At 41.9% G+C, this 25,532-nt stretch overlaps 2 protein-coding genes across 6 annotated transcripts; one reads left to right on the forward strand and one right to left on the reverse strand.

Annotated features, from left to right (window-relative positions):
* Window positions 1–18: 18 nt before the first annotated feature.
* On the forward strand, window positions 19–25,142 carry LOC100146885 (acyl-coenzyme A synthetase ACSM4, mitochondrial-like). Of its 5 annotated transcripts, XR_011424778.1 has the most exons (6): window positions 215–750; window positions 6,986–7,129; window positions 8,130–8,273; window positions 13,597–13,724; window positions 13,821–13,919; window positions 15,519–15,589. XR_011424778.1 is itself a non-coding variant. In XM_070232225.1 (4 exons), the coding sequence occupies exons 2-4, from the start codon at window positions 7,011–7,013 to the stop codon at window positions 13,625–13,627; spliced, it is 294 nt and encodes a 97-aa protein (XP_070088326.1). In that variant the 5' UTR covers window positions 19–750; window positions 6,986–7,010; the 3' UTR covers window positions 13,628–17,962. The 5 variants fall into 5 exon arrangements, 3 of the variants coding, with proteins under 3 accessions (XP_070088326.1, XP_070088325.1, XP_023471985.2); XR_011424777.1 differs by having other exon boundaries at window positions 49–347; window positions 13,821–17,962; XM_070232225.1 differs by having other exon boundaries at window positions 19–750; window positions 13,597–17,962.
* On the reverse strand, window positions 21,293–24,381 carry LOC100068471 (THUMP domain-containing protein 1). The gene is given in 6 exon segments (XM_023616885.2): window positions 21,293–21,431; window positions 21,998–22,119; window positions 22,122–22,232; window positions 22,235–22,438; window positions 23,159–23,404; window positions 24,351–24,381. Coding segments are annotated over 6 exon segments (720 nt in total). The 3' UTR covers window positions 21,293–21,425.
* Window positions 25,143–25,532: the final 390 nt, after the last annotated feature.

Raw genomic sequence — 25,532 nt, forward strand, 5'->3', positions numbered from 1 at the left:
TTATATAATTGATAATATATCAGTTATAATGGAAAACCAAAGTCTTTTACCATAAATGTAAAGAAACCGTCAAGAACAAGTAAAAAAAAAAGGACAACAAAACAAGTGCATATGAAATTCTGTTTAGATGCTGTTGCCTGCCTCAAGAACCTCAGAGGTGGACTGTCCTGTCTAGGAGAGACTATTACAGAAGGGGTGGAAGTCAGACTAGCCCAGAAGTAAATGGGAGAGAGGCTCCTGTAAGGGACTGGGGACTTCATGAAGGGTGCCAGGGTCACCCTGATCAGAGCTCCAGCAGGGAGGAGGGAAAGAAGGAGAAGAGAACAGAGGTTGGGGGCCTGGAACAGGTGAGATCTTTCCTGCAGCCGAGGAAGCACTTGCTCCCCAAAGCCACCCAGTGTGAGCCTCCCATGCAGGAGAGCCCTGCATGGCCCCTGGAGGCCAGGCCAGCAGCCTTGGGTTTAAGATTCAGCTGTGCTGCTTACTGGCTGTGTGACATTGAATGGGTTTTCTTCATTAAATTGGGAGTGTCCAGGCCTGCATCCCAAGACTGTCATAAGGACAAGAAGCAGCTTCATACTGAGCTCGTGTAGAGATTAGCATCATCATCTCCCAAGGGCATCTGTCCTCCCAGAACTGGCACCTTTAAAAGTGAGCAGCCATTAAAGACAATAATGATGCAATCAAGGGCCTCTCTTGTTATGGGACGGTGCTAAGCCCTGTGCAGGCAACATCTTGTGATGTCCTGAGGTTGGTACCATCTCTATCCCCCTTGCATAGATGGAGAGTCAGGTTCAGAGTGATCAGAGAGAGGGCTTTACCCAGGGTGAGAAAAGGGTCAGAGGACACTTTGGTCCAGGAAGGGATTTGGGGAGAGGGGAAACTGAGGCCTGGAGACTCCAGAGGGTGAAGGGACCAGAGAGAAGCTCTGCCTAGGACCCAGCTTTGCTTGGGGTTGGCCCTGCTCAGAAGATGAGCTCAAACCAGCTGGCTATGGTCACAGCCCTTTCTTCTCCACCAGGGACTGACTCAGTCATTGCTGTGTTAATGATAATATTGTCACATAATAGTCCTGATGATGGCATTATTCTTATTATTGTTATTGTGAGAGAGAGTGCAGCTGACTCTGACACATGCAGGGTCCTAACACTGCAGGGTCCTGGGGACACATGCCTCTCTCCCTCTCTTGACCTCAGGATCTGCTAAGCCCCATGCAACACCTCCACTCAAAGTGCACACTGTCAGGGTCCCTGTCCCTCCCCGGGGCCCCTGTCCACAGAACCACCCTACCCTGGCCACTCTCTGATACCTCAGGACCCAGCACAGCTGTCCAGAAGGCCGTGGCTGGGGGAAGATGCCCACCACTCAGTTTGGAACCAGGAAAACACCCCCTTCCATGGCAGCTTAGGTGGGGCAGGTCGTACCCTGGTCTATTCATCCTGTCTGCCTGCAGTGGCCTCCACTGAGTGCCAGGGCTGTTTGTTTTGTAAGCCTGGGTAAGGGATGAAGGTCTGGGAGTGTGTGTGTATGTGTGTCTGCGCCTGCGCGTGCATGCACAATTGTGTTTGGGTGTGTAAATCTGCATTATGGACCTGTGAGTGTGTTTCTGTGTCTGTGAATGTATTGATTGTGGATGTGAATTTTCCACTGTATGGCACTGTGTTTATGTGTGTCTTTGTATGTATTGTGTGTGTCTGTATCTCTGAATGACTGTATGTTGGTCATGCAAGTCTGTGTCTCTGGAAGTGTGCGTCCCTGCTGGAGCATCTATGTGTGTCTGTGTTATATATCTCTGTGTGTGTTGGTTGTGTGAGTGAATCTACTACCCCTTTGTGTGTTCTTGATTTTATCTAAGTGTGTATCTCTGTGTTCTCTGTATGTGTGTCCAGTGTGTGTAGGGTCTGCCATGTGGGGCTGTCTCATGTGGCCCTAAGTATGTGTGTCTGTGTGTGCATATGTTCTCCTCAGGGGTCATTGCCTGTGTCTGCAGTGTGGGTCTGTGTGTGAGCCTGTCCCTGAGCCCTATGCCCGAGTCCCCAGGTGAGGATGGAGGTGATTCCATGCCTGTGTGTCTCTGTGCTTGTGGTGTCTTATTTCCCTGTGAGTGTGTGTGTCTGTGCACCCCAGAAAAGGGCAGCTGCAGAGGGGATCTCTCCAAGGGTGACCCTAGTGGTGGGTGAGAAGGAGACAGTATGTGCTTCTCCCACCCCCAGGCTCAGCCCCTTCTGCCCTTCTCCCAGCCTCTGGTTTTCTCCCTAATGGTCCCATCTCAGGCCCCAAGGATGGATGGAGTAAAGGATCAGTTCATAGGACCCCAGGCTGGGGTGCACGAGGGCTCTGAATGTCAGGAGAGGGTTATAGAGTGTGAGGGGAAGGATGTGTGGGGAGGGCACTGGACCCCTGGGAAGGGCTAGGGGATTCGTGGGCCCTTGGAAGACATGAGTGGGTGGCTGCATATGTACAAAAGTTGAGGGGTGAAAGCTCCGTGTATGAATGGGGGACTGGGTACCTCTGGAGAGGTCTGGAAGAGTCCTACAGGACTCCTGGGTTCCCAGAGAGCAGGTCCCTCACTCACCCATGTGGGACCTAGGCTGGGACCTAGGAAAGGCTGGTGCCAGGGGCTGTTCGGAGCCTTCCCCCTGGACCTCTGTGTCCTGGATATCTACTGGGTGCACAGGGTCACCCAGGAAGCTGGCGCCAGCAGGGAGAATCAGGCCCCAGGCTCTTTCTGATGGGGCTTGGGGACAATTACAGAGGGACCACATTTAGGAGAGGTTCATCCATAGAATGAATGCACAACACAGGGGCACCATTGATGTTCATATTCAGATTTTATTACCTCCAGTCCCAATCTGAGCACTCATCTGGGCAATCTAGAGGGTCAGTTCACAGGATCCAAGGCCAGGGGGAGTAAGATGGGCTCTGGATGGCAGGAGAGGGTTATAGAGTGTGTGGGAGGGGATGCCTGGGGAAGACACTGGATCCCTGGTTAATGCTTGGAAGATTCCTGGGACCTGGGAAGAGTGAGTGAGTGGGGCACCCTAGGGAGGGATGTGGAACAGAGCCCCTGGGTCCCTGGGAAGGAATGAAGGACTAGGCACCCCTAGAAAGAGCTGGAGGAATCCTGCAGGATTACTGCATTGGCAGAGGGCAGGGCTCTCACTCACCTGTACTGATCCAGGCTGGGACCTGGAAGCTGCAGCAGTAGCAGCAGCAGCTGCAGCAGCATTATTGGTGAGCACAGAGGCAGTGGATCTACTGAAGGGTGTCAGGTGAGGGATGGTCTGGCAGCAAGTGTAGTCACCAAGCTGGGCTGGCCACCCCTCCTTCCTCCTTCCCCAGACCCCACACTCACCCTGCCCCTGGCCTCACCCTCCAGTAGGGCATGGGCCTGCCAGGCAGGGCGGACACCTGGGACCATATGCAGTGTCCCTCCTAGAGCTACCATTAAGTATGATGTTCGCTGTAGGTTTATTCTATGTGTTCTTTATCAACTAGGAGATGGTTCCTCTATTCCTAGTTTGCTGAGAGTTTTTATCAGGAATGGGCATTGGTTGAACAACTAATGGGCAAAAGAGAACTCAAAAGAGACATCAGAAAGTATCTTGAGAGAAACAAAAATGAAAAGACAACATACCAAAACTTATGCGATGCAGCAAAAGCAGTTCTAAGAGGGAAGTTTCTAGCGATAAATACTTAATTTAAGAAGAAAGAAAGGTCTAAAATTAACAACTCAGCTTTACACCTCAACAAAGTAGAAAAAGAACAAACTAAGCCAAAGTTAGCAGAAAGAAGGAAATAATAAAGATTAGAGTAGAAAGTAAGAAAACAGAGACTATAAAGACAATAGAAAAAATCAACAAAACTGAGTTGGTTCTTTAAAAAGATAAACAAAATTGGGGCTGGCCCCGTGGCCGAGTGGTTAAGTTCGCGCGCTCTGCTGTAGGCGGCCCAGTGTTTCGTTGGTTCGAATCCTGGGTGCGGACATGGCACTGCTCATCAAGCCACGCTGAGGCAGCGTCCCACATGCCACAACTAGAAGAACCCATAATGAAGAATACACAACTATGTACCGGGGGGGCTTTGGGGAGAAAAAGGAAAAAATAAAATCTTAAAAAAAAAAAAAAAAAAGATAAACAAAATTGACAAAATTTTAGCTACACAGATCAAGAAAAAAATAAAGAGGGCCCAAATAAAATTATAAATGAAAGAAGAGACATTACAATTGACACCACAGAAATACAAAGGATCATAAGAGGATGTGCCAGCACGTGCCAGTCACATAGAGTAGGCCCCCGATAAGTGATAAATGGATGGAAGAAAGTCTACAGAACAGCCCAAGAAAAGGAGAATGAACTTTTGTGTCCAATGCAAATGCTGGAATCCACAGCACTGGCCATTCGCAAGCAAGGAGGGAACAACAAAGAGAAAGTTTCCACCACCTCCTTGTATCACACAATTTCAAAATCAGGCTACATTTCAAATAGGTAGTAATCTGACACCTGGACCCATGTAAATTAAGGACAACTTGAGGGGAACAGATAATGGCAACAAAGCTCAGTGAGCTCAGTCTCCTTCCCTTCTCACTTCTTCCCCAGCCATTTTGTTGCTGGCCCAATGCAGAGGTTACACCCTAGAAACAGACAGTATTCAGGAGACCTCATCTATGCCTACCAGGATGCTTGAGGAAATATTATCTACTTAAAAGATATGAATGAAGCCGCCTTTTGTGGTTTTCTCAGGAACCATCTTTGTGCCTGGGAAACCACCCCCCCCCCCCCCACAACTGACTGCCAAGAAAAATCTCTATTGATTGCAAATATCTGAGGCCCAGAGCATTGTGGTCAATGAGGCTACGGTCTCATTTGTGGACTCTGTCATGTCCAACTGCCCCACCTTGAAGACCAAGCTCCTGGTATCAGATATAAGCTATGGTGGGTGGTTGGGTTTTAAGGAGTTTATGAGGTGACTGGACACTGAAAACAAGATGCTTAAATGAAGCAAATACCTGATTTTGGAAAATGTGATGATATGTGAGAAGTGTTGTTTTAACTTGGGTGGTGTGAGAGGAGAGAGAAGGAAGCTGGACAGCAATTTCTAGTCCTGAAACCAGAGCATCCCCCAACACAAGAATTCATGATCTGTCTTACAAGGTCTCAGTCTGAGTGAAAGTCTCATCTCCTGATTCATACCTGAGTATTCATTCTCAGAGAGGGTCAAAAAATAGGTGATAGTAACATAAATAAGCAGTACACATATTAAAAAAACAAAACAAAGAACACTCACCCTCGCTGGTAAATGGGGAAATACTTACTAAAATAACACGAGGATGCCATGTTCATCCTCAGGTTAATGAAATATCGAGTTTGATAATTATTAATGTGGTCTCTAGAGGGCAATATTCCAGTGTCCGGGGATATAAAAGTCAACATGGCACTGATACTCTACACTGCAAAACGAACAAACAAGAAAACACGTAAATGATCGAGATAATACAGATTGCAAAAGAGGCTTCAAAACAAAACAGAACAATGAGATAGAATGACCGGACGTGGGATGGGGGAATTATTTTAGATTTGGTGGCTTCTGAAGAGAGGACATTTAAGCTGCTATATGAACACCAAGGAACCAACCTTCTGAAGATCTGTGGTTATGTCCCTGGCAGAGGGAACACTAAGGTAAAGTTCCTGAGGTGGGAATGAGCTGGATCTGTTTGAGGAGCAGAGAGAATGCCAGGGTGCCTGAAGTGCAATGAGCGAGGAAGAGAGTAGGAGGTAAAGAGGTTGATGAGCAAGAGACGGTGGACTGCGGAGGCCTTGCAGGTCCTGCAGGAGAGGGAAGGACTTGATCTGACTTACATTTTAAAAAATACTCTCTGGCTGCTCTATGAACAATTGAACACAAGAAAGAGACCTGGCAGAGGGCTGTCGCAGTTGTCCAGGTGAGAGGCTATGTTGGTGTGGACCAAGGTAGCAGCAGAGGAGAGAGGACACACCTCAGCCACAAAATTTAAATGGACACCAAAATATTCAGTGATCATGAAAAATAACATGTTAATTTTAAAATAAATTTTTAAAAATACATGTAAATAACAAAATAATTGTTTTAAAATGTATATACCTACATATAATTTTAAATATTTTATATATTTATGTTATGTATTTGTAATTTATGAACAATCATAAGATAATTTTAACTTTATAAGTCTCTTAAAAGAAAATATTTTAAAAATTTCTTGAAAATACAAATAATCAAACTGGCAAACTATCATCCTCAAACCAACTGCCTGTTTTTATAAATAAAGTTTTAACTGGTGCCAGGGACAGGATTAGGCTGACCAAGTGAGGGGAGTCATGCAAGTGCTAGGTTGGATACTGTATTTAAGTAAAACTTTAATATTTTGCTTATCGTATATTTTTGCATTAATTTTTAATTTTTAAAAAAATATGACTTTAAAATATTATCTATCTTGACTGCTGAATTTGTTTGCATCCCCTTAAAAACCATGCCTGAGGCAAATGTTTCACTCATCTCACGCTAGTCCAGTCCCTGAGTAGAGATAATGAAGAGAATACACAGATTAATGATAAGTTTTGGAGGTAGAGTTGACAGGGCTTGTCAATGAATAGGATGTGACATAGGTAGGTAGGTAGGTAGGTATGCAAGTAGATACAGAAAGAGAGACAGTAAAGATTACTGAGTACTACAGATTTTTGGCTTGAGCAATTGGTTGAATAGAAGATCTTTTACCAAGAAAATTATGGCTGGACTGTAGATGCCTCATATATTTCTTATGCAATAAAAATCAATACAAAATTTTTTTAAACAGAAAAAAATGGCAGCTCCCCCTCTAAAAATGATGCCCCAATATGACAAGATATGGGCTGTTATTCTCAAAGAGCACAGATGACCAAACCAGGGTCCTAGGCTCTAAGTCAGAGAATTTGCATTTAGAACTGACTGTTGCCTCTTTTGTGACTTACAGAGTTGTACCCCCAAAGCATACCAGCATGGGGACCAAGAGACAGGATCCAATGGCCATCTGTTTCACCAACAGGACAAAAGGAGCTCCCACACTGGTGGAGTATTCCCAGCATGTTTTGGCAATGGGATGTAGTCAGGCTTCAAGGTACAGTCCTCCCACAGCCTGTACAGGCTTGGGGAATGAAGGGAGAATTTCATGGGACTGTAGGAGAGGAAGAACTTTTCCTCTATCCTTGTAGGTTCTTCTGGCTGGTCTAAATTAAATTAACATGAGACAGAATAGCAGGAGAAAAGTCAAACAGATTCAATAACATGCATACATAGGAGAAACCCAGGAAAACTGAGTAACTCACCAAAGGCCAGAAAACAAGAAGTGGGGTGGGGAAAGGCAGCATCCCTTCCTCATGACTCTTTTTAGAACAAGGAAACAGTTCCCATAAAGCCTTTAAATCTCATTGACCATAACTGCATCATGTGACCATCCCTAAAGCAGGTGCTGGTAAGGGAAGGAATGACCATGATTAGCTTAGTTTAATCAAGAGTCACCCTTGGAGCTAAACAGGAAACAGTCTCCCCTAAAGCACATGACTGTCTGATAGCTGAACAAAATCAGAGTTTTATCAGTGCAAAACAATTGGGATGCTATTCGGTGAGCAACTAACTGTTTCTGCCAGGGCTATTGAAGATATTGAATAAAAATGCATTAAAAAGTTTGATTCAAATGCCAAAAGATCTTCCTTTAAATCATAAAAACTCCTGAAATGTTAATAACAATTTACAAAGATTCAATACTGATTTTTTGAAACTTGTAAATTTAAAAAAAAGCACTTAGAAAAAAATGTTTAAATAAACAAAATACACATCCTTTTGTTATTGATATTGAAAGTTATCTTCCCTTTCTATTTGGCCTATAGGGAGGTGGAGCTTAAAAAAAGAGACAGAAATGTGCTGTTAAATCTTAGCACTGATGTGCAAAGTCCCTCTAAGATTTCTTCAGAAATTCCTCTCAGCGAGGCTCTGGATTAGGTTCTGTTCTATTAACTATCCTCTGGTATCAAGAGGACATAAGGAACAGAATGAAAGAACTATCAGAATTAAACTGGTCTGCCATCTTCAGCCACCATCTTGGGGTCCATATTTTACAGATCCGTGTCTGCAGAACACAGCTGTGTGGAGACAGGAAGTCAAGAACCAATGGCCATCTACTTCACCAGTGGGACCACTGCCTCTCCCAAGATGGCCCAGCACTCTCAGAGCAGCCTTGGAACTGACTACACCCTCTGTGGAAGGTAGGGAGGAAACACTGTTTTTGCTAAACTCTCCCCTGAGCTGCCAGCACGTGTACCCAACTGTCTAGCGGACGCCTCTGCTAAGATGGCTCTTAGATATCTCTAGCGTAACGTCTACAAAACAGCACTCTCGACGCCCCTGCCCAAACTTAGCTCAGTAAATGGGCACCATCTCACCAACTGATCAAGCAAGAACTTAGGAGTCAACCCTGATTCAGTCCTCACAACAGCATGTCTGGCTCCTTCTCCTCATCGCCAGGTAAATGTCCCCACGCAGAGAGGCCCTCCTAGATATCTTAAAACAATCCCATTACTCTGTTTTATTTTCCTCATAGCACTTATCATTATTGAAATTATGACACTGATTTATATAATTACTCATTTTATTGTGTGCTCATTCACTATCTATCTCCCTAAAATAAGAGCAGAGATCTGGTCTACCTTGCTCACCTTGCTAGGTAGAACAGTGCCCAGCATATAATATTTGTTCAATAAATACTTGTTGCATTAAAGGATAAACTCAGAAAATTATGCCAAACCCAGCCTTCCACTCCACCCTGAGACTATTTAGGATTCTGAAAAAGTCCTCTAACAAAAGTGGGGGGTAAAATCGCTCACCCTGCCTTGGGGCTTCTTTTGACCCTCCTCTGCAGCCACTGAGGTTCTGGCCAGTCCTCAAAGATACCAGTTTGTTTGCTCTCCTGATTTTTTGTGTGTGTCTTGTTGCTTCTCTGCATCATTTAGGTATTGGCTAGACCTGAGTCCTCAGATGTCATAAACAACATGTCCAACACTGTCTGGGTCAAGGCCACCATTGGCAGTGTGTTTTCTTCCTGGCTTCAAGGAGCCTGTGTCTTTGTGCATTGGATGGCCCAGTTTGACACTGACACCTTCCTAGATGTAAGTCATGACTTCTAGCTACATCTCTCCCTTACACAGAAAAATGATTCGTCAAGATACAGGGCTTCTTGGGCTTATGGAAATCATTCCTTTTTAAGAAGCAAAGTCTCCAGGGACTTGGCTTTTGAAATTTTTTTTTTTAAAGATCAGCACCTGAGCTAACAACTGTTGCCAATCGTCTTTTTTTTTTCTCCTTCTTCTTCTTCCCAAAGCCCTCCAGTACATAGTTGTATATTCTATTTGTGAGTGCCTCTGGTTGTGCTATGTGGGACGCTGCCTCAGCATGGCCTGCTGAGCAGTGCCATGTCCGTGCCCAGGATCCGAACTTGCAAAACCCTGGGCCGCCAAAGCACAGCACACAAACTTAACCACTCAGCCACGGGCCAGCCCCTGAATGTACTTAACAGAGTGAAGAGAGAATATCCGCAACACTCTCAGGCACAAAATTCACTCTTCTGCTTCAAATTGTTCACGATGTGCTAGTGTTGCTAAATCTGTGGCCGTTTAAGAGTCTAGTTCTAAATAACAGAAGTCTCAAGTCTAACCAAATCTTTGGTTTCTGATTCAGTGAAACAAAGACAATGCTGATAAATCCAAACCCCTGTGCAGAAGAGACTGAAGCTGGGCTCACCTTTCTCGCAGAGCAGCTCCTTCCATTCTCCCCTCACCCCATGCTTCTTGCTTTGTTAATTCTCAGAACCCAAGATTCTTGAAACCAGGCATGCCTCTCCTCAGCCAGAGACAGCTAGATTGAGGTATCAGATGACACCTATTTCTTTAGCCTTTAGAAAAATGTGATTCAGGCCAATTATTTTTCAACCATGAAAAGTCAATTAAGTTTAACAAAATATGTATTGATGTGGGGTCGGTGAGCCTAGGAGTCGAAAGAAAGATTTCTTGGACTCTCAAGATCTAGCAGTAGTGCTCTTTTATTTAGAGAATAGTGTAGAACAGCATGGGGACAGGGCCCATGGGCAGTCAGAGCTGCTGCTGGCATGGGGAGCTGCTGCTGCCACGGGCATGGGGACAGGACCCATGGGCAGGCAGAGCTGGTGCGTGGGGACAGGACCCACGGGCAGTCAGAGCTGCTGCTGCTGCTGCCCTGAGTTGAGGGTTAGGGCTAATTTTATAAGGCATGGGTATGTGAGTCATCTCTTTACAAGACAAAGCAAAGAACATGAAAAAAAGTTAAAATGGTATCAGTGCAGGTGGGGTCTGGTCATTGGGTGATCCCATGACTTTTAGACAAGAATCAAATCGGATTAAGTAAAGGTTAGAAAGGTTAGAAGCCACCACCCTAAATCAGTTACATGAGATTGCCAGACAGCAACCAACTTAAGTTCTTGCCTTCCCCATTAAGAGTTTCTAGGGACAAGGTCATCTCTCTTCTTCTTCTTGGTACAGAGAGGGAGGCACCTTTTACAGATAGAGATTTACCTTACAAATGTAAATGTGTCCCAAGAAGGGTAAGTTCCATTCCCCAGAGCCTCCCTCCCTGTCCCAGTTTATCAAAAGCAATCAGCCCCAAACAATCCCATGCCAAAGAGACATATCCTGGGGTGGCCAATTTCAGGTCCCTACAAGGTCATCCCCTCTTCCTCCACAAATGCAAATATCTCTCCAAGGGCAAGCAAATTCCAGTCCTCAGAGCCTGCTTCTCATCTGCAGTTATTTAAAATTAACCAGCCTAAAATTCTCATCATGTATTATTAAATAAGCACCACACCTGTGTGTAAATAAAAGCTATACTCACCCTGCAATTTTGCTAACTGGTCTGACGAGATGGCTTGAGGATCTTAACAGAAATGTAGGGTAACATAAGAACTGGGATCTCTACATCAGGTTTACAAAGTGCCCTAAAGTAGATAAGTTAACTGTGCAGTTTCAAAACCTACATTTCATAAAATAAGAATACTAGTTTTTATAAAATATAAAATATTTTATTTTTAAAATTTAATATGTTAATATATATTCATAAATCATATTAATATATTAACATTATCAATTAGTTAATAATATATTAATATTATTAATACATCTTACTTAATATTCAATAAGAATATTCTTATTTTACAAAGATAATGTGTATATTTTAAGTGCCATAAAAAATTTCACAGATCGACACTACTCTTAGTTATATACAGTACGCTTAATATGAACAGTTGGAATCTAGGGAGCAAAAGTAGAAACACTCACTTACACATCAAAAGTTATTCTTGATCTCTGACAATCCAGATAGCCTAGACACACATCTTGAAAGCATTCTCCCAAATGCTTAAATTTAATACAAATTGTCGATTCATTACATGACAAAGTGGAACCTCTCTAGAAAAAGGATCTCTAAAACATTAATATTTCTCTAGATTTAAGATACCTGGGTCATTATTTGATTTTAAGGAGGTATAATGAGCCCACCAAATCTTAAACAATTTAAGAAAAGGCCTGAAAAATATCTTATGCATTTAATCAATCCACTCTAAAGGACTGATGTCTTTTATAGAAACGGTGTTGGAAAGGTCTCAGTAGGTTAGCTTACATCCAGAGTCAATACTGTACATGAATTTATGGGCAGGAGTTTTCAAGAATCTACCATGAAAGGCAATTTGCAGCCCTGGGGTAGCATAAACCAGTTCATACTTTAGAGTTGTTCTCAAATTCAACAATTTATTTTTTGTTGAATTTGATTGCATAGGTCTCTTACTCTAACATATAAACATTCTTTCCAGTCACTGGAAATTCCCAAAAGACATACACTCCCTAGTGACAACTAATAAATATTTCCTGTCATATTCCTAGTAGTGACCATGAGATGGGCACATGTTAATGAAGGAGAGTGAGAGGTTAGACATCAGTTCCGGTTGTGGGCTTTAATTAACCACTTCTGACATCTGTGTCTTTCTCCATCGTCCAGACGCTTACCACTTATCCCATCACCACCCTGTGCAGCGCGCCCACTGTGTACCGGATGTTCATGCAGAAAGACCTTAAGACGTACTGGGGCAGAAATCTCCATTTGAACCACAAACAAAAGCTATAATCCAGCATCACAGATCTCCCCTTTTCAGAACAGGAAAGCCCAGGCTTTCTCAGTCTTGACACTATTGACATTTTGGATGGAATAATTCTGTGTCACTGGGGCCATCCCATACATTGTAGGATGTTGAACAGCATTCTAGCTGGCCTCTACCTACTAGATGCCAGCAGCACCTCCCTCTCCACCAGTCATGACAATCAAAAATGTCTTCAGGTATTGCCAGCCTAAAGTCTCCTAGGGAACAAAATCGTCCCCCAGTTTAAGAATAACAAGGAGCAACTAGGGGCAACTGAACATTTTCCTGGGGACAATCAGAGCCCTACAGTCCCAGAACTCCCACCCCCTCCCCCCACCAAAAGACACAACTACATTTATACTGCCTTAAAGAGATGCTAATAAAGTCTTAGGACTTGAAGATTATATTCAATTTAGGCAAATCACCTGACTATCCAGTGGAGTTGCACTGTATATTTATGTAACTCATATGAATTCAACACATGAGAAAAGAAAGAAAGAGAATCAATTAAATGATGCAGCCTCGCCCATCCTGTTCCCCGGAGGTAGGGATGTCCAGGAGGGAGAGTGCTGAGATGGAATAAAGCAGATAGGAACATTCTCTTATCCTAGTCAGTGTCAGCTCCTTTGTGGCCCTCAAAGTAATTCAAGGGCTATTCAGAGGTTTTTCTGAACAGGCACCATTCCTGTCCTAGCACACCCTCCTGCTCAGTTGGGACTTCACTGTATCACAGTGGGCTGTTTCAGACTTCTTCACCCGAGTCCTGGGGGCAGCTGAGTAGTAAGGCCAGCAGTTAAAAGCTCAAGCTCCAAGTCAAACAGGCAGGGCTCTGCTACTGACTAACTTGTGACCTCAGACAGTGAAGATGACCTTGCCAAGCCTTCCTTCACTCCACCCAAAAGAAAGGATTCAGAGCCACCTCATTGGGTGGTGGTGAGAATTCAATGTCAGCAGCAGGCTTAGTGAGAGACCAGGAAGCATCCAACTCCGCCCTTCATTATTTGAGGCCTTGGGCAAGTTTTTTAACTTCTCTCAGACTCAATTTCCTCATCTGTAAAACAGGGGCTGTGAGGATTGAGAGTGCTCCTAAAGCGTTTACAACAATGGATGGAAATGCTCGATTAACATTAGCTCTTATGCCACCTGGCATAAATAAATGCTTAATAGAATTATTAGCATTTTCTCCTACTTTTTTCCCTTTAATAGCCTGCTAAAATGTAAGCTCTGTCAGGAATCCTTGTTTTAATCACTAACACGCCCCACTTGCCTAGAACAATGTCTGGAAATGTATTAGGTGCTCGGCAAATATTCGTTGAATGAACTTTCCTGAGACTTGCCTCTCCTAGCTCCTTTGCTTGTTGCTTGATATCTAGGACAATCCAGAGAAAACTGCTGCCACGATAAGAGGGAATTTCTATGTCCCTGGAGACAGAAGAGAGATGGACAGTGACAGGCATTTCTGGTTTGTTGGCAGAGCTGATGATGTCATCATGTCCTCTTGGTTTGTACATTTTCCACTTTAAGAAAGTAACACTTTGCCAGGTGAGATCTCCTATTTGGGGGTTGTAGTGATCAAAAGGTTCTTTTCCTCTTCTAGGTACTGATTGGACCATTTGAAGTGCAGAGTGCACTGACTGAGCACCTAGCAGTTGTTGAAGCAGCTGTTGTCAGTAGTCCAGATCCAATGAAAGGAGAGGTAGAGTGAATGTCACTGAGGAGCAATTTCATAGTTTCAAGTTCTGTCCCTTTGACCATTCTAAGGAGTGAATCAATTAGTCAAGCAATTCTTATCATGAGGCACACATACAGCAAAAATGTACCCTGGGCAATCAACTTTACAAATGACTTGTGTCCCAAAGGGGATATATTAGGATTCTTTTGATAGCAAGTGACAGAAACTCAACTCAAACTGATTTAAGTTTAAAAATAAAAAAGAGAATTTATTGGCTCACACCTAAGTGAGGTCTTCAGGTACAGCTACATCCAAGGGTTCCTGTGAAGTTAGCAAAACTTAGCCTCTCTCCATTTCTTGGTTCTGCTGTTCTTTATGTTGGCTCCATTCAGGAAGGTTCTTCCTCCTTGACAGCAACCAAGTCCAGATGTACACAGGGAAGGAGACTGCCCCCTTTCCATTAGTTTCAAGCGACTCCCAGAACTGCATTTGCCTATCTTAGATCACAACTCTTAACAACATGGTCTGGGGAATGGTATATGCTGACCAGCCAGACATGGATCACAGGCTCAACAATGGAGGTAGGAGTGAGTGTCAACCCAACCAGAGACTGTAGGGTAATTCTCCATCAGAAAATCAGGGTACTGTTACTCAACAGGCTGGAACAGATACTGCCTATGTAAAAGCAGCAAATGTTACTGTATGTATGATTCTTATGGAACTCAGAATACATTTTCTCACAGAAACAATGCAAATAGGAGACTGTGGCCAGGTTCCCAAACAAGTTCCACAAGCCTAATTAGGACCCAGTGAAAGGGAACTCAGGGAATGACAGCAGAAGCCTTAGTTCTCAGAAAAAGCCATCTCCTATGGAAGAGAAAAGTTTCCTTTCCTCGTGGACGTTTCCTACAGACTCAGGAACTGGCAGAATTTCAAAAGCAGTTTGCCTATCACCATCCTCCCACATCTTTCTGTACACCCGGCTCATATACCAGTGACCCTCTGCAGTGACACTATGGATCCCATACTCACACCTCCCGTACCACCTCCACGCTCAATGGATTCCATTCTCCAAAATCTTTTTCTCTTGCCACCATATTCTCATTCTCTCAATATAACTGATTTCAGATGAACATCAGAAGGAAACGCCAATTAGAATCAATGTATGAATAATTAGTAATTTAAACTATACTTACTAATCTCAATAATTATCTGATTGGTGGGTTTTAAATAGTATTACAAAGAGAAGCAAAAAATATCAGGCAAGAAAGATCTTGTAGAGGTAGATCGACCCTTCCTGAGAGTCGATCTCCCAGCATACACAACCCTTCCTCCATCAGGCCTCCCCAAACCCGTTTCAAAACACACATTCTGCGTTCTTGTACCACATATTCATTTGTCCCCTTCTACATACTTTTAACAGTACAGGTCTGTGGGAGGAGGTGGTCATCTGTAAATCAAGGACTGCCTGTAGAATAAATAGGCTTAGTCTGGTGGAAATGTTAAATACAGGTGTGACATGTAAATAAAACTCAACCTTCAGCTTTATTGAACCACTGCACTCCTCACACTCACAAACCATTCATCTGGAATTAGATCTCAAAAACCTCACTTTGTTCACAGGTGATCTCTGGCATTTGCCTTCATCACTCAAGCTGCCATTAACAAATAAAATCTGCCTATATTCAGTATTAGTTCCGAACTCTTGCTGTCTGAAAAACAAACATATCAGCATAAAGTGACTTTTCTCCTTCAGGAAGTGAAAGATCTTATTGCCTTGTCTGCACCCTTTAAATCATCCAACCCAGGGAAACTGACTCTTGAACTTCAGGATCATGTGAAAAAATCAACCGTACCTTACAAATATCCAAGAAAGGCAAGTATTTTGCCCAAAAGTTAAAGTGTGTGTTACCAGATAAGGGTCTAAGCTAGTAAGTATATAGATTTTATTAGCTTTTGACTTTATAGTAACTCATTACATAAGTAGAAGACACCTATTTCAACCTGTTTAACCCTAAGAATTTTGCTTTAAAATATATTAGGATACTATAAACGCTTGATAAACTGTAAGTTTTTACCAACTCCAATACTGAGTAACCAACAACTGTAAGTGAGCAAAAGTGAGGCCATCTTGTTATGCTAAGTTGCCCCAGCCCCTCTGTGTGACTACTTGCTGCTTTGCACGTACCCTAAGAAATTAAAATACTCTCCTGATTTATGGCCTCCGCTTACATATATACTCCCCAATAGCTTGATAAATTAAAACTTTGTTCTATGAGTTTCTCTCCAGGAACAGGCTGACCACAGGTGGGAAACACACTTACAAGGTATCCATCACAGCTGACAGAAGAATAGAACAATAAAAGACCCTGAAGTCTGTCTGGCTGAAAGAAACCCCCTCCTTACTGCCCATTTCCCCATACAACTACCTCAAGATTCTGTAATTTTTGGAAGATGGTATTTTGAGACACTAGTCTGCCATCTTCCCAATTATGCCGGCTAATTGAGTTAAAACTTCCTTTCTCCATCCCTAATTAATTGGCTCAGAACATGGCAAGCAGAGAGAACCCATTGCTCAGTATCACTACTAAGGATCCTTATCATACTAATCAGTCTCATTCCATGAGGAAAAAAGATAGTGGCCAATTGTTTTTACAGACAACACCTGATTCACCTCTCATAGTACACTTAGGCCATAATACTCTTATAAATCCAAAGCATGTGTCTGTAAGTACCAAGTGACTGAATTTAAGGCTCAGGAAGAAGAAATTATCCAAAGAAACTGTGGAATCTTTCCTGAAACCTTCTTCTTCAAAGGAGGGATTTAAGAATAATTCTATATAAAGACTCAGAGATGGCACTGCAATTTCCTTCTAGTCCCAGAATCCTACTGGCTGATATTCACTGATCCTCTACATGAGAATTCCATTTCAAGTGGCATCAATTCAGCTAAAAGGTAGTTAATTTCAACCAAAGAATGTGTAACATTTTCTCTATTAAATTCAAAAAATCAATGACAAGTTGATTTTCAGAAATGTTTGAGGACATTTTAAAATACAGTAGCCCTATCTTGAGGGAGGGGAACAAAGAGAATTTTACTATCTAGCCAGGGCACAGGGGAAAATTGTATATACTCTAAATTATCTCTCAAAAGTCTCCCCTAGACACTCCAGGACCCAGCTCTTAAAAGCTCAAGAGCCAAGAATTAACTTGCTGTTTCTCTTTGCTTTTAGCTGAAGCCTCTACTTCCCTGGGGCAGTAGAGGCCTAGGTCTGGTTTAAACTGGGGAAAAGCAAGGGAGTCAAGAGATTATTTTATTCTTCCGGAAAAGCATATAGGTGAATCTGCACTAAACTCTCATATGATGGAGCTCCGCTGTCTTCTTTACTATATAAACAACAGTTTCTGGTGTCCAATAAATTCAATGAGCTTAGGCTAAGAAAAGCCCCAGAGTCTGGAACTCAATGCCAGAGTTTCAAGAAAACTCTCTCCTATTGTACTGACAGCTGGGATAGTCAAAATGGAATCAAGTGTCTCATAATATGTTTCTCTGTTACTTAGGTGGAATTTGTTCAAGAATTCCCAAAGACTGGGCCGGCCCGGTGGTGCAGTGGTTAGGTGTGCACGTTCCGCTTCGGCGGCGTGGGGTTCACCGGTTTGGATCCCGGGTGCGGACATGGCACTGCTTGGTGTGCCATGCTGTGGTAGGCGTTCCACATATAAAGTAGAGGAAGATGGTCACGGATGTTGGCTCAGGGCCGGTCTTCCTTGGCGAAAACAGGAGGATTGGCAGCAGTTAGCTCAGGCCTGATCTTCCTCAAAAAAAAAAAAAAAGAATTCCCAGAGACAATCACTGGGAAAACCAAGTGAAATGTTTTAAGAGACCACAAATGGGGACAGACATAGGCTGATAAGAAAACTATGGCATTAAGTAGTTACAGGGCTGCTTCTTTTAGTCCTGGCTTCCTGATAATTCAGTGACTACTCTCTAAAGTGCTTAAGATTTTTCCTGCTGAAAAATTCAACTTAGTTTTTGTTTTGTACTTAAGCCAAAAAATAAATAAAAATCTAAAAATATTTGGGAAGAAAATTTTTATAATAACCAAACCAAGTAGCAAGGGTCAAATGATTAGTTAGAAAAGCACGGTGGACAATGAATTTATCTTGTGCCTGATTAATTCAAAATAAAGATTAGAACTGTTCCAAGAGAAATGTTCATGACAGAATTCTTTCTGCTTAATATCTTTACATATTTCTCATTCTTTAAAGTGGCTTAAAATATTAATGTTAAGGAATATAAACAATTCAAAGCCAATAAGTGAATTTAACTACTATATTACTATATCTCATTTTGGAGCAAATTCACGGTAAAATATCTTAAGCTTGGATTATGTAAAAGTATTTATTTATTCAAGAGCAACTAATAAATTTTTGTATCTTCACTTTTTAAGACAATGTACATGAGTTTTATTGATACATAATTTGACACAGAAACATCTTTTTTGATATATCTACTTATTAAGCAAGAGATTTATTACTAAGAGGCAGAAAGAGAAAGTACAGAACACCAACCTTTGGGGAACAAATTTATTTTGATTTTTCTGAAAATATCAAGAACTATGAATTACAAGCTGAATATTTGGCCAAACCAAAAACAAAATATAAGTAAAAATAACATTGACAAATCACGTTTAACCTTAGAGAAACATGTTTTAAAATACCAACTTTAACACTCTTTCCACCATGGTGCAAAACAAGTTTACCAAACGACAACACAGAAGTGGAGCTTTTTAATTGACGTAACTTTTTCTTTTTTAACAATTGGCACCTGAGCTAACATCTATTGCCAATCTTTTTTTTCCCTTCTTCTTCTTCTCCCCTAAGCCCCCCAGTACATAGTTGCATATTCTAGTTGTAGATCCTTCTGGTTGTGCTATGTGGGATGCTGCTTCAGTATGGCCTGATGAGCAGTGCTAGGTTAGCACCCAGGATCCGAACTGGTGAAACCCTGGGCTGCTGAAGCGGAGCACGTGAACCCCAACCACTTGGCCACAGGGCTGGCCCCTAACTGACATAATTTTTTAAAATAAAAATTAAAAGAAAAAAGGCATTCAATTCCCACCCTGGAATCTTGTCATTTATAAAATAACATATTCAACTGTCAGTGGAAATAAACCTGAAAACAAATCTTGCAACGAATCAATTCAGATTCCGGCAGAACAGAGTATACTTGAGAGCTGAGGAAGAACACGTTTTTGTCACACTCAGGTCTTAACAAATATTGATAAATTCAAAAGGAGATTAGAACCAAACCACTAAGCCAAAATCTTTCTGTGGAGTAGCTGCTTTCACAAAGCAAAAGGAGCCCCGTTCCACAGAGTTGTATGTTCTGTAAGCAGATGGCCAATTTTGCTCCCAGAGTCTCAGAGTCTCGCACCATCAAAATAAAAGTATTTTTATCTTGGACAAGTCTGATGAAGGAAATAAAACTCTATCCTCCAAATGACACTTTCAAAGCTCTTACCATCCTTTCAAGATGACTTCAACCTATTAAGAGCTAACTTTCTAAATATCTAAAGATATATCAGGAAGTTCCAGCCTGTCTGCATTAGCAAGGCCCTCTCTATTCTCTTTGCCCCTCCCAAATCCTTCTAGCCTGGTTTGCCAAGCTGGACCACTAGCTAAGAGGATAAAAACATATGCCCACGTTCACCAGCCATTAAATAAACAGCCATTGGTGCAGGAAGTCTTAACATTTATAATACTTCCAAACTTTTTAAAACTTAAAAATAAACCCATTTCCAAAAGCTAATTTCACAACCCCTTAATATTCTCAATCTGGACATCTTATTTTGTAGCCTTCTTCGGTGTTTGTCTTTTCAAGTTTTTTCCAGTAGTTTTACCCTGGAGGAACCCATGAAAAACTTTCAAATTAAAGGAACGTTCATGGTATGTGAGTGTGAGCACTAAGGTGAAGGAAGCTCTTGTTTCCCGCAAATCCAGAACTGTCTGACCGGGACTCACAGAGTTCTTTCTCTTCTCTCAAAGACAAAGTCTCAGGCTAAGAAGATTTAGCGAAAGGGTCCCTCACCCAGTCACACACCAGTGTTGGGAAAAGGAGGGGAAATGCTATTGAATTTGGCTCTGCAGCTCTTCAAGGATAGCTTTAGTAAGGCTTGAGACGCTGCTATTTTCCTTCATTCTCAAGCCCAATGGTGTGGAAACATTTCAAGAGTTCCTTTGGCAATGTGCTTGTTCCAAAGACTCAGTTTCTTTTTTATCTAAGAAGCTTATCACTTTTAGGAAAAAAGAATTTTCTCCAGGACCTCGCAGAAACTTGTTCGTACAATGAAAAATGTCTGCTAAAATAGACTAATTTCTGCAGCCATTCCTTATCTTCAAAGCATTCAGCAAAATCTCTAAGTACTCTGGCAATTCACCTTCCAACTCAAATATCCTGTTGAGACCTCTTCCTCTGATAAGCCACTGGATTTCTGTATGTAGAAGATTTTAGGTGCTCTTTGGGCAGGCTTTAGTTTTGGGTTTTTTTAAAACATTCTTGCATAAATGGGTCTTTAATAAAGTTAACCAATTTTGTAGCATTATTGAGAACTTTCCCCATTTCATCGCTAAGTATTTTATATCAGCACTTCTCTGTGAAGAAAGCAGTGTGCTGTAATGTCAAGACCAGGATTTTCTTGTATTAAAATGAGGCAAAACTTGTCATGGAGCCAATCATTGATGGGGTAGCAGGAGTACAGATGACAGACCTTTGGTTTTCAGATAAGGAGACCCATTAAATTTATATTTGCCTGTGTCTGGGGAGGCACCTAGCAGCAGAAAACATTTTCATGAATTTCAGTATCATTTACATATCTTACAAATGCTACCCCATGACAAATATTTGTGAAATGTGTTGACACGTCAATGCAGATAGAGAAGCTGCTGCTTTTCAGTTAATTATACAAATCTCTTTAGCATCACATGAGGTCAATTTATTAAATTGAGAGTACAGTCATTTTGATTTCTTGTACTGTTTCTTGCCCTAGCATTTTAATGTGGGTATTATTAGATTCTTACCAACTATGTGAATTTTTCTTTCCTAGAATAAATTATGCTACTAAATAATTTGATTACTAAACCTTTTCACTGAATGTGATTTTCCAACAAAAGCTTTACTGTTTTGATATTCCAAAAGCCATTTAAAATAATCAACACCCTTACTTATCAAATGGCTATGATTTATAGTTACAATTGCTGGAGCAAACACCAGATTTCTAAGTTGCATTCCACAGACAACATACAATGGAATAGGACAGCTTGGATTTTGAGTGGCTATAAAACCACTGAGAAGTAGCTTTCCTTGTAAACAAAGAATTTCTTTGTGTCCCTTTTTGCTCCAGTAAACTGTAGTAACTCAGAACACTTAATTCTTCATCACTAACCTTATAGGAAATGTCTGCAGTTCTATACCTAGAATGGTCCTCTTCTATCTCATACCTCGCCTTCAAAAACTGCAGCACTGGACCGTCAGATCTGTTTGTAACCAACAAACGTTAATAAAATATAAAAACAGGCATAATAACTAAAAAAGAAAATCACAAAAAGTACAAAAACTTCACAGAACAATTCACTTCTAACCTATATGACCCATGTTTTTGCAATGTTTACAACAAAGTGGCAGGGGACAGCTGAGTTGCAACACAAAAAAATTCCTTCCTTAGAATGAAAATTTCCCTCTGGGTTTATCTTTCACAAAGCTTGTTTGCTCACACTAAGTCAGCTGGCAGTGCAGGAGAGGCTAGGAAAGGTAGTTATAAGGGAGAGGCCATCGTCATCCTCCTACCACTCTCCTCTCTGTGCAAGTGTTCACCAATTATCCACAGCTTCTCTTAGCTCACCCAAACGCATGTGGGTGACTGCACACTGCCACACAGAGCAGAAAAGATCTCTAACAAAACTGTTAACAGGGCTGCTCAATCATTGTTCACCACTGTGAGCACAGTATTATGCAGCACACACAATTCAAAAACTGTATTTTCAGTCACAGTTTTATATGGAATTCCAGAAACATCCCACAGAACCCCAGTGGAGAAACTCACCTCCAACATTGATCGACTTTTTTCCTCTGAGAGGCCATTTTCATTTGACTCACATCCTTCTGTGACCTGACTTGCAAATTCAGGTTTAGCTCCTCCCTCATTCACCACCTTAGTCTCAGATATGGTTCTGTCTGCTCCAGCTCCTCACCATCCTCTGGTACCACCTGCTGGTTATTCGACCCTTCAGCTGGGTCATTTTGACTAGATTTGTCACCAGATTCCAATTTAGATTCTTCCCATTTCCTGCTTGTGCTGCCTCCTTTGGATTAAGCTGTGATGGGTCCTTAGCATTCTTCACCACCTCCCGGAGACTATATTTTCTGAACATATCATCTTTCACAACAGTCAGGCAACAGGCAGCTTTAATGATTTCTACTACCACTGTGTACTGTGGATTGCTAAAATCCACTCTATTTTCCAAACTGAGGCTGTCTACTATTCCTGTAATAAAAAGAATAGCGAAACAGTCTGAGAAGGATACATGAAGCTTGATGGATACAAAAACAATCTTTCATCTCTTTCTGTTTGGGACTTGTTAAAGTAGTATATAAACTAATACCCTCACTGTATATATTCTAGTCCACTACATGGACCTCAATGAAATTCCATAAACTTTTTCAATAAATAAATACAAATGAAATCCTGAGAAAGAGATTTTTGTTTTTTGTTTCCCAAAGAAAATTCAATCTTGATTTGGAAAAGATTTGATATCTATCAGGAAATCTCATATGCAACATATTGAAACCAGTTACATTGGATATTATTTTAAGGACTTTTTAAAAATTTTTTTCTTTCGAGGAAGATTAGCCCTGAGCTAACTACCCTCAATCCTCCTCTTTTTGCTGAGGAAGACTGGCCCTGAGCTAACATCCCTGCCCATCTTCCTCCACTTTATACGTGGGATGCCTACCACAGCATGGCGTTTGCCAAGCGGTGCCATGTCTGCACCTGGGATCTGAACTGGCGAACCCCACACCGCGGAGAAGTGGAACGGGTGAACTTAACTGCTGCGCCACCGGGCTGGCCCCTATTTTAAGGACATTTTAATGTACTTGTTCTACACTCAAAAATGTAAGCCTTAAATCTTTAAAAACAAATTCTTAAAAGCATGAACAAGTATTTACTGTTGAACACCAATGTAAAATCACTACAGAAACATACCTGCCAAGTATTTGATAACTTCTGTATTCAAGTGACTGTTTTTTCAAGATTTGTAAACAATCCGAAATGTCCCTTTGTTTGGAGCTTTAAACCAGGGTTCCAAAAATGTTTCTCCATATTTTTTCCTATCTTCTAAGAAAGCCTTGCATGTGCCTGAGATGGGTAACATTCATAGAATAACCCAAGTCACTGTCTTCTTGGTTTTGTACATATCCTGGAGAATATGATGTACTAATTTCTCAGATTCTAAATAAAGAAAAAATCAGCACAGAGCAAACAAATAAGTTAAGATTATAAGTTCTCAGACATTTTAAAGACTCTTCAGGGGCTAATCTGGTGGCGTAGTGGTCACACTTTGGCAGCCCAGGGTTCAGGGGTTCAGATCCTGGGCATGGACCTACACACTATTCATTGAGCCACACTGTGGTAGCATCCCACATACAAAATAGAGGAAGACTGGCACATATGTTAGCTCAGGGACAATCTTCCTCAAACAAAAAAAAAAAAAAAAAAGAGGAAGGTTGGCAACAGATGTTAGCTCAGGGCCAATCTTCCTCACCAAATCAATCAATCAATAAAAAGACTCTTCAAACTCTCTGAAATGAATTTTCATTGGCCATGATGTAAGTTGACAGAAGAGCAGCAGAAATTATCATAATGAATTTTAAATAGGTCCAACTACCCAGTTTTCCAATTAATACTTCTTCAGTGCCTACTATGTATTAACACTGTATCTAATATGTGAACTCTTCAGTATTAATACTGCTTTCACTAAAAACAATTGTTCATGAAGACATTGGACCTAACATTTTTGTGAAGTCTGATTTTATCCAACACCACCACCATACTGTTTCTTTTCGTATAACAATAGCAAACATCAAAGTAACAAACATTACATAGCACACATTTTTTACAAAAACAAACAAAACAACATCTGCAAGTCACTTAAAACATTTCATTATCCATTAGCTACATTTGTACAGAAGTCTAGATCTCCAACTGTGGAGGAGTCCCAGAACCATGATTTGCACAAGATCATGATGTAGTCCTTAGGCCACATCCTGACTACATACAAGTCTTTTTTGTGCTTCTGGGTGTTTTCAATAGTTTTATATTAGTTAACTGCATTTAAATACCTAGAATTTCTCATGATTTCCAACTTCTTTTGAAAAATTAGAAGATCTGGCCCTACCAGGACTACATTCCCAAACGGCTGCAACCATTCCAAATCAGCCAGAGCTGAGTAGCAGCTGCTCCTTTTAAACAGAACTTGCATTCTTGTTTTGCCCAAAGTTACATACAAAGAAAGTAGCAAAGCCAGGTTTCCACTCCACCACCCCATTCTACCTCTCTATATGCCTAGTGCTAACCACTCCATATGCCCAGTGCTAACACGGTGTAGAGAGGATGCAATCAAATGATTAACTGGAGGCACAACCATGAAGCCATTTTGTAGGGAGTGTTCTCTGAGACAGGGAGGTGTCCAGATATTATAGGTCCAATACTCTTAAGGCATATTGGTCAGAAATACCTAGTCCAAGTGTCACACCTATCCCAAATGCCACAACAACTGATGTCAAAAGCTATAATTAACTACTTATGTGAAACTCCCAATGGCAGATGGCTCAATATTGACAATAAAGCTTTTAAGAGACTGAGACATCACTCTCCTCAAAATGCAGAGGAAGAAGGGAGTTCCCTCAGACTGCGGTACATATAATTTATAAATGTTTTCAAGGAGTGATGTCAGCATCATGGCAGAATGAGTTCTTCCCTTAGACTCTCCTCTCTAAGATACAATGAAAAGGACATTCATAAACCAACAGAGGACACTTACACAACACAAAAGACGTCTGAGAGGCCCACGCAGCCAAACATCTGAAGGTGGAGGTGCTGAACCCCCAAGAGGAAGTGGAAGGAGGTAAGGGCATCTCCTCTCCCTCCCCCAGTGGCAGTGATCCAGGCCACACGACCACAGGTGGCTCTTAGAGGAGAGGGGGGAGGGGTGGTTCTCCATGGGAACACCTTCGCTCTGCAAGTTGCCTCACAGCCCATGGGAAGGTTCCAAACAGAAGTGGCTAAGCTATTCTGGGCGGGTCTTCATCAAATCAGCATGCCAGGAGAGCAGACAGCAAGGGCAGAGCAGGAAAGCCCCCAGGATGAAGCAGGTAAAACAAAGTGCCCCTCCCACTGCCCAGTGCTCCAGCTCAGCCAGTCAGCGAGTGGCCACACCTATGTTAGAAAAGCAGCAGCTGTGAGCTAGTGAGCTGGGGAACACAGTGGGCTCAGAATACACAACTCTTGACCCCCATCCAGTGATGGCAAGTGGAAGCTGCAACCAGATACTACACTATGCAGAGGCACAAATTTACGT

Source organism: Equus caballus, chromosome 13 (genome assembly GCF_041296265.1).
Source record: "Equus caballus isolate H_3958 breed thoroughbred chromosome 13, TB-T2T, whole genome shotgun sequence".
In the NCBI taxonomy this organism is placed as follows: Eukaryota; Metazoa; Chordata; class Mammalia; order Perissodactyla; family Equidae; genus Equus; species Equus caballus.